Below are 13274 nucleotides of genomic sequence, written 5' to 3'. Positions count from 1 at the left end.
TTTTGGCTTATTACAGACCTCGAGAGCCTTAAGCTTACCTAGGCCCTAGTGCCGATCCGGCTCATGGAAACGGGTCATAACAAAAATACATAAAAAATTTTTATAGTAAAAACTAAAAAGTGATAAAATAAATTTACGAAATATGAATTTTATATTTACCATAAAAACAAATTGCACTATTAAAAATAGAAATAAAAATTTGAGAACAACATGCGGAATAAACATGAAATAGATCAAGTACAATAAATATAATATCTTTAAAACGATTAAAATAAAATATTTAAATTAACTAAAAATATAAATAATATTTTAATTTCTATATCATATTTAATAATCATTTATTTTTCTTGAATAATTAAAGTATTTAAAACATAAATTCTATACATGATAATTTCCTAAAAGATTCTTAATTGTACAATTATAATGATTTCGCCTTACATTTTGCAACTCAAATAAAAACATTCAACTATTTACAATTGTTGAAAAAAAAAAATATCTATTCAGTATAGCTTTTCCATATCCATTCCATCCTTTAAAAAAATAATAGTAATTTTTTTTTACTCTTACATATTAAAAAAAAAACATTTGGCCCTGTCAACATAATGGTATATTTACTAACTAGATGAAGATCTGTACATTGCGATGCGCGGGTAACTTTATTGCAGTTCAATTATTCTTACATAATTACAAGAAGCTTTTATATCTTTTAAAAAATAAGATTCATCATTTCAAGTCTTTATCTATGAACGTCAGTAATTTTGTATTTTAATTTCTCAACCAATTATCAATCAAAGAAGCAATATCTTACTTACTCAAAAATGGTTGTCATTACAATGGTGATACCAGTGATTTAGATTAGTCATTACACTTGTTGTAGTTGAAGAGGTTAAGTAAAATCCATCGACCTTCGTTTCTATGTCAACCAAAATTCCAGCCCGGCACAAAATCTCTCATCTTATTTGTATTTTCGGCATATCACATAAGACGGAGACACCCAATTGAAAATAATTTTAGAATTCACACAATTGATTGTAAAGCTTTTTTATTAATGCACCAAAAAAAAAAAATTTAAGAGTTCAGACACTAAATTTATAATTAAAAACTTTTCTGTTAATGCATCAAAATAAAAAAAATTTATAGTTAAGCCTATACTAAATAATAAATGCTCCTACTTAAACCCCAATTTAGTAAATTAATTAACGAAAATCAAAATTGAGTAACAATAACTAACCATTACAGTCTTGCTTTTTTTTTTTTTTTTTAAAAAAAAAAAAAAAACTGGAAATTCTCATATGAGGTGAGAGGACAAAACTTTGGTGTGTAAAGACCGAATACCTCAAGTAGACCCCACCCATCATCGTCCACCTCCTCCTCACGAATAAACGAATAAAACCAGCCTGTGATAGAGCTGTGAACACTACAACTAACGCCAAAAACGGACACTTGAGTGAGAACCGAGCCAGATGGTGTGAAAAGCGCTCGATTCTGAGTAGTCACGGTTTTTCAGCCACTGTAAACGGCAGCAACGGCGGCTATCCGACGACCAGCCTGTGAGTCTCCGGTGAGGTCCCAAGAGACAAAATGATCTTCTCTTCCCGCGGATCGTGGAATCATAGTCCAACTCTCAATCGGCACGCTCTAAGACTTAGTTCGTCACTTTTGTTAAAAATTTCAAACTTAAATTTATTGGTTAATTTAGTTAAATTTGAATAAATAATTAATAGAAGGACTTTGAAATATTAGGTTTTAAGGTTTGTGAAAATAATTGGGGTTTTTAGGAGAATTTGAACTTGAGATGCAGTCGTTAGAAATTGTGTTTATATTAGATAATTGATAACGTAGGTTAACTAGAATTGATTATTTTTGTGGATTAAAATTTAGGAAGTTTAGTTTTATATGACTACGATATTGGGCCTTATTACCTCTAAGTGTAAACAGGAAGCAATAACAAGTACCTGGTCATCTTTATTGGCTTGTGATTTAGTTGTTAGTTAAATAATGTATTAATCTATGGTACAATTGTGGTATAATCCAATTTTAGGGGAGGCTCCGCCGGAATTTCGATGGAATCTAGGTTAGTCATAATTAATAATTAAGTTAATAGGTTTATTTAGATAAAATTCTTTAACTTGTTATATATATATATATATATATATATATATATATATATATTGAAATGAAGTTCTTTATTTACTTTTTTATTATTTGTTTATTTGTTTATTTTCCAAATATCAATTATTATATTATATTACTAATTACTACTCCTTTATTTAATTGTAATTGAAAGTGAATGTCTAATTGTACACTTGCATCACGATATTTAATTATTTGATGTGCCTGCATTTAATTGCAATACTTGATTATTTGTGTTATGAAAATGTTATGCCTTGTTTGTGTGGATTGGAATGAAGTGAGTCACCATGGGTTAGTGAGGGCGGTCCTTGATATCGTCGGCCATGTATGAGGAGATCGGCGTCCCCGTGTGTACCTAATGATATGATATGGATGATATGGAAAATCACAGCGTGGCCTCCTGTTGGTATAGAAAAGAAAAGAGAGAATGGAAAAACAATGAGAAGGCTAGTCAAGTGAGGATTAGACCGGTCGGCCATGTATGGGCGATTGGCTCCCTGGTGCACACATCATGAGAGGATGGGTTATGTGTGAGGACGACTCATCGGGGGTTTCGGTCACGCCACAGACCAATTTCCACGTGATGTGATTATGTGAAGGTGTTAATATCTGTGATTGCTATTGTTGTGCCATGTGTGTGATCGCCTGCATGATCATATATTTAGTCAGATGACTAGATTGATATATTTACACATTCATGTCAATGCATATGTTGTGCAATAATTATAATTCATTAATAAACTCACATGTCTTGTTTAACATTTCAGGAAGTAGATTCTTCTAAACCCCAGTTAAATCTCTGTTTCCTTCACCGCGGAGCTAGAAAAGAAAATATTTACTTTCAATAATTAGTGTAATTGTGAGTTTATAAAATCTAAATGTTCTGTTTAATATTGAACTCCGCAGTTGTAGGAATAAAATCAATAAACTGATGAGGATGTTCAATTAATCATTTATGAAAATGCTCGAATCTGTTAGCCCATATTAAGTGTATTTTGTTTTATTTTTGGGCCCGAGCTATAAATTGTTTAAGATGTTAAATTTAGGTTAAAGAATAATAAAATAATGTGATTTATAATGCATGACAATATGGCCTGGATGCTTGAAACATGCATTGATATAGTTAAGATTTGTAGTTTTAGTTTACTATGGGTCTCGGGGGCCTTAAGCTTACCTGGATCCTAGAGCCGGTCCAGCTCATGGAAACAGGTCGTGACAAAAATACATAAAAAATTTTTATAGTAAAAACTAGAAAGTGATAAAATAAATTTACTAAATATGAATTTTATATTTACCATAAAAAATTGGACTATTAAAAATAGAAATAAAAATTCGAGAACAACATGTGGAATAAACATGAAATAGATCAAATACAATAAATATAATATCTTTAAAATGATTAAAATAAAATATTGAAATTAACTAAAAATATAAATAATATTTTAAGTTCCATATCATATTTAATAATCATTTATTTTTCTTGAATAATTAAAATGTTTAAAACATAATTTCTATACATGATAATTTCCTAAGATATTCTTAATTGTACAATTATAATGATTTCGCCTTAAATTTTGCAACTCAAATAAGAACATTCAACTATTTACAATTGTTGAAAAAAAAAACAATATATCTATTCAGTATAGCTTTTCCATATCCATTCCATCCTTTTAAAAAAAATAATAATAGTAATTTTTTTTACTCTTACATACTAAAAAAAACATTTGGCCCTGGCAACATGATGATATATTTACTAACTAGATGAACGCTCGATCGCACGGGTAACTTTATTACAGTTCAATTATTCTCACACAATTACAAGAAGTTTTTATCTTTTAAAAAAAATAAAATTTATCATTTCAAGTGAACGTCAATAATTTTGTATTTTAATTTCTCATCCAATTATCAATCAAAGAAGCAATATCTTAATTTAATTTTGCTTACTCAAAAATGGTTGTCATTACAACGGTAATAGCAGCTATTAGATTAGTCATTACACTTGTTGTAGTTGAAGAGGTTATGTAAAATCCATCAACCTCCGTTTCCATGTCAACAAAAATTCCAGCATGGTACAAAATCTCTCGTCTTATTTGTATTTCCAGCATATCATGTACGATGGAGACACTCGATTGAAAATAATTTTGGAGTTCACACACTTGATTGTAAAATTTTTCTGTTAATGCACCAAAAAAAAAAAAATTTAAGAGTTTAAACACTAAATTTATAATTAAAAAACTTTTCTATTAATGCAACAAAATAAAAAAAAATTTGAGAGTTCAGACAATAAATTTATAATTAAGCCTGCACTAAATAATAAATTCTCCTACTTATACCCCTATTTAGTAAATTAATTAACGAAAATCAAAATTGAGTAACAATAACTAACCATTACAGTATTGCTTTTTTAACAAAAAAACAACTAGAAATTCTCATATGAGGTGAGAGGACAAAACTTTGGTGTGTAAAGACCGAATACCTCAAGTAGACCCCACCCATCATCGTCCACCTCCTCCTCACGAATAAACGAATAAAACCAGCCTGTGATAGAGCTGTGAACACTACATTTCACCTCTCTCTCTCTCTCTCTCTCTTTCTCTCTCTCTTACTTCTTCTTCATTCTCGATCCCTTCTCCATTCAATTCCTCTTCTTCTTCTTCTTCTTCTTCTTCTTCTTCTTCTTCTCTGACTCTCATTGACTAATTCCATTACAATGAGCTCTATTATCCAGAGCTTTCAGAAGAGAGCGAATTCACTTCCAGTCTCACAGATCTGTGATGATTCAAAAGATCAGGGCCTGCGTAGGAGGCTCTCTTCTCTTTCCCTGAAAATCCAACCCATTGCTTCACCTGCAGCTTCATGGGCATTTCGCAGATCCAAATCCGTGTCCTCCATGGGAGAATACGCAGGAACTTCAATAAGAAAATGGTGGGATTGGGGCTGGTCTTGGATTCTCTCAAGAAAACCCATTTTTGCTAAAGATCTGGAAATGAACGAAGAAGAAACCAGAATTCTTGGTTGCCATAACAAAGGAAGCTGGAGACATGTGTTCTATAAAGTCAGATCAGAAATAAGAAAGATTGTGAGATCTGAAAATAAAGTTGGCCTTCCTCAAACTTGCAGGTATGATTCTTTCAGTTACTCAAAGAATTTTGATAATGGAATTAATAACCAGACCTATTAATTATGAAAATCAAGATTGAAGATTCAAGCTTTTCCAATGCCAAATAAAGATTCAAGATTCAGGATTCAATTGATCAAGAAGCAAGAGATATATTATAGATAATTAAGATTCTTTTTAATGTATTGCATTTTCTTTTCTTTTCTTCACGTAATTAGATATAGAGAAAAAGATCTGGAAGCTGAACTTATGGCTCCTGCTTATAATTGAATGTTGGAAATGGGATTTGAAATTGTACCGTTTAAAGCAGGGTGCTGTTGGGATTTAATTAGTTGAATTTGAATGTTGTTGTTGTATGTGACTTTGAAGACGAGCAACTGTCGTTTAGTATTGTAAATGAGAATGTTTATTGTAATTATTTATTTATTTGTTTGTTTTATTATATTTTGGAAGGGTTCATTGTATTTGTTATATTATGTGAGTAAAAAGAATTATTAGCTGTTCTTTCTTGTTCTGTCATTTTCAAATTAAAAAAAAAAAAAAAAAAAAAAACAAGAATTTGATGCAATTTGCTGTAGCAACCAACATTTCACTGTCTCACCCGACATTTGGGGCTTTTTTTTTTCTCTGTACATGCAATTTGCTGTGGCAGTTTTGTCTTTTATTATTATTATTATTTTTTTAAATTACTGATAAATGTATATACCTTATGATAAAAGATTAAGATAGATTCAAATTCAAAATTCATTTTCGATGCTCAAAAGTAAAAGCAAAATAAACCTATCATGACAGAAATTTTATGAATGTAATAAGAATTCAACTTAAAATGTTAAGTTTTAGAGCCTCGCTTTTAGCCATTAAACTAAAATATTACTATTATAAATATACATTTTTTTTATGAATAAAAAAAAAAAATGAAATGGAGTCGGATTCGATCTAAGGGAATAAAAAACTGTCATAACTTGAAGAATTTGTATTGAAAACCCGAGAGTTATGGCTTGAAAAATATAAAAAGAGACGGAGATTATTCATCATTGTAATGGGAAAACAGAAGGAGTGGGCTTGTTTGTTGCACACAGCTTGGAAGTGTCGGTGACTGACTTGTATTGAAACTGCAATGCCAATCATTGACAGCAGGGATTCATGGATCGATGCATGTGAGCCACTCCAAAAAGTGTAAATTTATTTATTTATGTTTTATTTTTCATTTTGGATGTTTGACATCTTCTCTCTATTTATTATGCTTAACATCTAGCGGTTGAGTCACAGAATTTTGTTTTTTATATGCGACGTCGGATCCAGGATTCAAAGTTACGGCATTTTTTTTTTTAAAAAAAAACAAATTTTTATTTTTGTTAAATTAAACTTTTTATTTTACGGAGGTCTAAAAATATGCAGTCATCACTCATGAATTTTGCTCTTACTTGTAAAGGACAATGATAGTGAAATGGTGTTAGTCTAAAAGGGGACGGATGGGCTTCTTGAATCTTGCATCTATTAGGCTGCTTAGAGAGCATGGGTGTAGGGGAGTGACTAGTGCTCAAAAGTCACTTGGATTCTAGAGTCCTTGTCCCGGCCCTTCATAGGTGCCTCTACGCCTATGGAAGGTGTCATTGGTTGCCTTATTATAATTTTGGTTGTCTTGATGTAATATTTGATATATAAATAAGAGTTACCCTTTTGCCCCTATGTGTGATGTTGTGCTATGCTTTGTTATGTGTTCCTCAGTGATGTTTGAATCGTTCTTATATTCGAACCCATATAATTATATATCGGTATTATATTGTTCTAACACCCATTATTGGCTTGCAGATAACTAATTGATATCCTCGGCTGGCTTGTTTGAGGGTGTGCCAAGCAGGCGCCACACGGTCTGGTCTTTGATGCGTGATACGGGACCGTGACATTTGGTATCAGAGCATTGGATTGCAGATAGATTGAATGATGAAAATGATGAAATCCTCCAGTGTTGAAGCTTTAGAGAAGCGAGTGGAAGAGCTTGCTGCTTTTATAGAAAAGAATGTGATTGTTGGTGAGCCAATAATTGTTCCTGAACGGCAAGAGGCCAAAGAGCGCATTGAGGCACTAGAAGAGAAAGCGATGGAGATGCAGACCTCGCTTTTTGAATTGAATCGCTCAATTGATGCCCTGCGTCTCACCTCGGCCACTACGGGTCGTGAGGTAGGAGACGAGGAGCAATGTCCTGCCCCGACCACTCAGGGTGGTGAGGCAGGAGACAAAGAAAAGATCAAGAACCTTGAGACTAAGGTGCAAAGCTTGGCAGGACTGCCAAGAAAGCTGGATGAGGCCCCCACTGAATTGTGCGACTACATAAAACCTATGGTTGATGAGGCCAAGACAAAGGTGAAAGAGTTTGGCGACGAGTTGGAGAAACTATCAGAAAGGATGAAAGACTACGAGGTAGTCAAAGAAAAGGTTGACTTGCTCTCAATTGCCACTAGAAATGTAAAAGTCCACCCTCCACGAATTTGGAAAATGAAAATTCCAGATCCACCACCTTTTAAAGGAGTGCGAGATGCACGGGCAGTAGATAATTTCCTCTTCGATCTGGACACTTACTTTAAGGCCACGAACACCACCTCGGACGAAGAAAAATTGAGCCTTGTTCCAATGTTTTTAGCAGAAGATGGCAAGCTATGGTGGCGCACCAAGGTTGAGGAGGTGCAAGCTGGCTAAACTAGCATGAGCACTTGGGAGGAGTTTTGCCAAGTATTGAAATCAGCATTCTACCCCGAGAGAATAGCATATAATGCTCAGCGTAGGTTGGCAAAAATGCAACATACAGATTCTGTTCGGGAGTACGTGCGACAATTCACCCAATGCATGCTGGATATCAAAACTATACGTGCAACAATTCTGTTCGGGAGTACGATCGGTTATACTTTTTCCTAAAAGGACTACAACCATGGGCTAAGGATAAGCTGGACACTCAGAAGGTCGACGACTATGAATCGGCCATAAAAGCAGTAGAGGCACTGGATGACTATAGGCGGAACTTTTCCAAATGCAAATTCGGTTAACCAGGTGCGGGTGACAATCTCCCCAACAAGTGGGTGAGACCCACAAGTGGGGGAGCAAGTTCAACCAATTCAGAAGTGAATGTGGAAAGGAGGCCTTGGAACTCCAGCTATAAAAATGCCCCAAGTCATGCAGCAGTCGGGAATGCTGAGCCACGAAAGAACTTCACTTTCCGAGAGGAACGTAGAGCACCAGGAGGAAATAACATGGGTGGGGGAGTGGCTAGAACCATCAAATGTTTTTTTTTGCAAAGGGCCACATAAAATGTCAGAATGCACAGTAATAGACAAGGCCATGAATGCCCTCCAGCTACAGGAAGAAAAGGAGCATGAAAGACAGGCTTCAGACTCAGGCAGTGTTAATCCCGCGGTGGTTGGAGCATTGAGATTCTTGGGGACCTTGGAACGTCAGGCCAGGGAAAAGACAGAACCACCTAAAAAGGGATTGATGTATATTGACTTCACTCTGAATAGAAAGTTAGCAAAGGCGATTGTAGATACGGGAGCAATGGATAACTTTTTGAATTGTCCAATGGTATCGAAATTCAAACTACAAGTGAAGAAGGACTCGGGGAAGCTGAAGGTAGTGAATTCGGAGGCAGTGAAGACAGTGGGAGTTGCTGCTGATGTCCTATGCCGATTGGGGTCTTGGGAAGGGAAAATAAATTTCACAGTGGCTCCAATGGATGACTTTGATATCGTGTTGGTGTAACGCCCCATTTTTTCTGTGTCTGAAATAGTAAGTTACCGGTCTGTGAATAGTATCATCGGTCTGAGAATAAAGACGGTGTCTCCGGCACCGAATGTGGCATCCGCCGTCGGGTCTCTCGGGACTGGGTGGCGGGTGTTACAGTTGGGATTGGACTTCTTGAATGTGGCGAAAGGCATGTCGATCCCTACCGCGAATTGCCTTCTTCTGATGGGGGAACAACCATGTGTTGTGCCAGCAACTGTTAGTCCGATTAATGAAAAGAAGTTATTATCGGCCCTCCAGTTCAAGAAAGGGATAAAGAGGGATGAACCTTCATATGTAGTAATTCCAATCCACAAAGAAGAGACAGAGCCCACTGGCCACCCCGAGTTCATCAATGAGGTGATATTATGCCGGAGCAGTTGCCTAAAACCTTACCTCCCCGTCGAGATGTTGATCACCAGATTGAGCTACTACCTGGGGCCAAACCTCCTGCTCGGGCCCCCTATAGAATGGCTCCACCAGAATTGGTAGAGTTGAGGAGACAACTAGATGAGCTCTTAGAGGCAGGATTTATCAAACCCTCTAAGGCTCCTTTCGGGGCCCCAGTACTATTCCAGAAGAAAAAAGATGGCATCCTGATACTTTGTATTGATTACCGAGCTCTGAATAAGGTCACGGTGAGGAATAAATATCTCATTCCACTGATAGCAGATCTATTAGACCAGTTGGGACAAGCTCGGTACTTCACCAAGCTAGATCTTCGATCAAGCTATCACCAAGTCCGCATAGTAGAAGGGGATGAACCGAAAACAACATGTGTGACTTGGTATGGAGCATTCGAATTTCTTGTCATGCCTTTTGGTTTAACTAATGCACCTACTACTTTTCATACTCTAATGAACCAGGTATTCTATGAGTATTTGGACAAATTTATGGTGGTATACCTAGATGACATTGTGGTGTACAGCAACAGTCTAGAAGAACACAAAGCCCATTTGTAGCTAGTCTTTAATAAGCTTCGAGAGAACAAGCTATTCCTGAAAAAGGAAAAGTGTGCCTTTGGCCAGCAATGCATCAAATTCTTGGGACATGTCATTGAACAGGGCCGTGTCAAAATGGATGAAGCAAAAATCTAAGCCATCAAAGAGTGGAGAGTCCCATCTTGCGTGACAGAACTACGATCCTTCTTGGGATTGACCAACTACTACAGGCGTTTTGTATAGGGATATTCACACAAGACTTGGCCGCTGACGGAGTTATTAAAAAAGGGTCAAGCTTGGGTATGGTCATAGAACTGTCAAGAAGCTTTTGAGAATCTCAAAGGGGCTATTATAGCAGAACCCGTATTGGCTCTTCCAAATATGCTGCAGCCTTTTGAAGTGCGAACGGATGCCTCCAACTTTGCCTTGGGTGGAGTGTTGATGCAAGAAGGCCATCCAGTAGCATTTCGAAGTCGAAAGTTGATTGACATCGAGAGGCGATATGCAGCTCACGAGAAAGAACTATTGGCAATAGTTGATTGCTTGAAGGAATGGAAGCACTACCTTTTGGGATCAAAGTTTGTGGTGAGAATAGACAATTCAGCTGCTAGCCATTTTCTTACTCAGCCTAAGCTAACTAGTAAACAGGCTAGGTGGCAAGAGAAATTAGCTGAATTTGATTTCTCCTTGGAGTACAAACTAGGTTCAACCAATAGCGTAGCAGATGCATTGAGTAGAAAAGTTGAACTCGTATCCTTGAAAAGAATTGCCCATTTACCCAGGTGCCAAGTCGCTACCTCTCTTAAAGACAAAATCCGCATAGCTGAACAAAGATCCTTAAGCAGTCACAATCTTGAATTTGGCAAAGGCGGGGAAAACGATACAGTTCTGGATAGAAGATGATTTTTTGATGATGAAGAAGAATAGAATTTATGTTCCAAAAGCAGGCAATCTTCGAAGACTGCTCCTTCATGAGTGTCAGGATACATTATGGGCAGGTCACCCAGGCTGGCATAGAACCTTGGCACTTATCCAACAAGGATATTACTGGCCACAAATGGAGGAAGATGTACAGGAATATATGAAGGCTTGCTTGACTTGCCAACAGGACAAGGTAGAAAGACAGAAATATGCTGGGCTCTTGAAACCGCTACAAGTACTAAGTAGACTATGGGAAAGCGTCTCTCTAGACTTCATCAGTGGCTTGCCCAAAGTCGGAGAATTTGACACCATATTGGTCATCATTGATCGATTTTCCAAGTATGACACTTTCATTCTCATGGCAAAAACATGTTTAGCGGAGGACACAGCACGAGCATTTTTCAGATGTGTGGTCAAGTATTGGGGTGTCCTGAAGAGTATTGTCAGTGACAGGGATAGCAGGTTCACGGGATCATTTTGGAGGGAGTTGTTCAAGATGCTCGGCTTACAGTTGAACTTGTCCACCAGCTTTCATCCCCAAACTGATGGCCAAACAGAACGGTTCAATGCTCGGAGGAGTATCTTTGCCATTTTGTTTCTTCTAGTCAGAAAAATTGGCCCACTTTACTGGATATTGCCCAATTCTGTTTCAATGCTCAAAAGAGCTCTGCTACTAATCGAAGTCCATTTGAGATTGTTACATGTCAACAGCCATTGCTACCTCATACACTGGATAGATCGTACACTGGGCGAAACCCGAAGGCATACCAATTCACCGCAGAATGGGAACAAAATGCGGAGATGGCTAGGGTGCAGTTAGAGAAAGCAGCACAACGTATGAAGAAATGGGTGGATCAAGACCGTCGACCACTCACATTTGAAGTCGAAGATTTGGTACTGATCAAGATCACAACCGACCAATTCCGATTTCCTAACCATGACAAGAGATTGATGCGAAAATACGAAGGCCTAGTTCCAGTCATCGCCCAAGTAGGAAACGTAGCTTACAAAGTAGTCACGCCAGCTTGGATGGGAATCCACCCTGTGTTCCACGTCAGTCAGCTCAAGCCTTATCATCCATATGTGAACGATGTCAGCAGGAGTAAGCGGCACTAACATGCCATTCAACGACATGACATTCGTAAGAATCCATCCTTTGATAAAGAAGTGGAGAAGATCTTAGAGACTCGCAAGCTGAAAGGAAGTCGACATCAAGAGTTCCTAGTGCAATGGATGAACCTACCACCATCAGAGAACACCTGGGAGAAAGAAGAAGACCTTCACCAATATATGAGTACCATCAAGGTACCCTTTCCTACAAAAGAGCACTTCAGGAGCTAGATTCTTAGTGAAGAGTAGATGAGGGCGTCGACCGTTTGGGTGGGGGAGAATGTAGGAGAGTGACTAGTGCTCAAAAGTCACTTGGATGTTAGAGTCTTTGTCCCGGCCCTTCATAGGTGACCCTACGCCTATGGAAGGTGCCATTGGTTGCCTTATTGTAATCTTGATTGTCTCGATGTAATATTTGATATATAAATAAGAATTACCCCCTATGTGTGATGTTGTGCTATGCTTTGTTATGTGTGATGTTGTGCTATGCTTTGTTATGTGTTCCTCGGTGATGCTTGAATCGTTCTTATATTCGAACCCATATAATTATATATCGGTGTTATGTTGTTCTAACGCCCATTATTGGCTTGCAGATAACTAATTGATATCATCGTTAGCTTGTTTTAGGGTGTGCCAAGCAAGCGCCACACGGTCCGGTCTTTGGTGCGTGATACGGGACCGTGACAATGGGCCGGATAACGTAGATTAATAGGCCATGGGCTATTAGTCTAAAGAAGAAATGAAGAAATAGGAATAGATATAAGGAGAAAAAAGAACTAAATGAGAAGATAGAGAAAAATTGTACATGCTCGATGTCGTCCTCACAGATGGTTATCGATTTCTTATTCTTACTCAAGATTTGAGGTTATACCAAGTACAATTCCCTAGTAAGCCTTTATATTGCTAAGCTATTATCTTTCCTTGTGGTACCCCAAAAATCTGTGATGGCATCGAGGGTTTTTGATTTGGTCGGTTGTTTACCCTCCCTTCTTGATGACTTAGGTCAGACCTCTCGGTCATTCGAAGAATTTGGTCTTCTCTTAACGAACTTCTTTAGAGCTCCTCTCTATATCAATCGCTTGATCTCTTTTTTCAATTGCCAGTAGTGATTTATGTTATACCCTATGTTCCTATGGAATTCATAATATTTGTTCTTGTCTCGGGAAGCAACTAACTTATCTCTCAACTTTTGCGGATGGTTGAGTTGGATTTCATCTCTATTCTTTTGCATTCACCTTAAGATAGCTAATGTGCTCTTTATCGAAGGAGTGAAATCTTCT

General features: G+C 37.1%; 1 protein-coding gene across 1 annotated transcript; it reads left to right on the top strand.

The window, feature by feature from the left end:
• The first annotated feature begins 4675 nt into the window (after positions 1–4675).
• LOC105635576 (uncharacterized) lies at positions 4676–5695 on the top strand. The gene has a single exon (XM_012218686.4). The coding sequence runs from the start codon at positions 4844–4846 to the stop codon at positions 5312–5314; it is 471 nt and encodes a 156-aa protein (XP_012074076.1). The 5' UTR covers positions 4676–4843; the 3' UTR covers positions 5315–5695.
• Positions 5696–13274: the final 7579 nt, after the last annotated feature.

Source organism: Jatropha curcas, chromosome 10 (assembly GCF_041381405.1).
Source record: "Jatropha curcas cultivar XTBG-Jc1 chromosome 10, XTBG_Jcur_1.0, whole genome shotgun sequence".
Classification (NCBI taxonomy): Eukaryota; Viridiplantae; Streptophyta; class Magnoliopsida; order Malpighiales; family Euphorbiaceae; genus Jatropha; species Jatropha curcas.
Note: the sequence above shows the minus strand (reverse complement) of the source record. Positions and strands in the feature narration are given on the sequence as shown.

Excerpts from the sequence above, each read along its gene's own strand:
- LOC105635576 (XM_012218686.4), top strand. The coding sequence starts at position 4,844 with ATGAGCTCTATTATCCAGAGCTTTCAGAAGAGAGCGAATTCACTTCCA.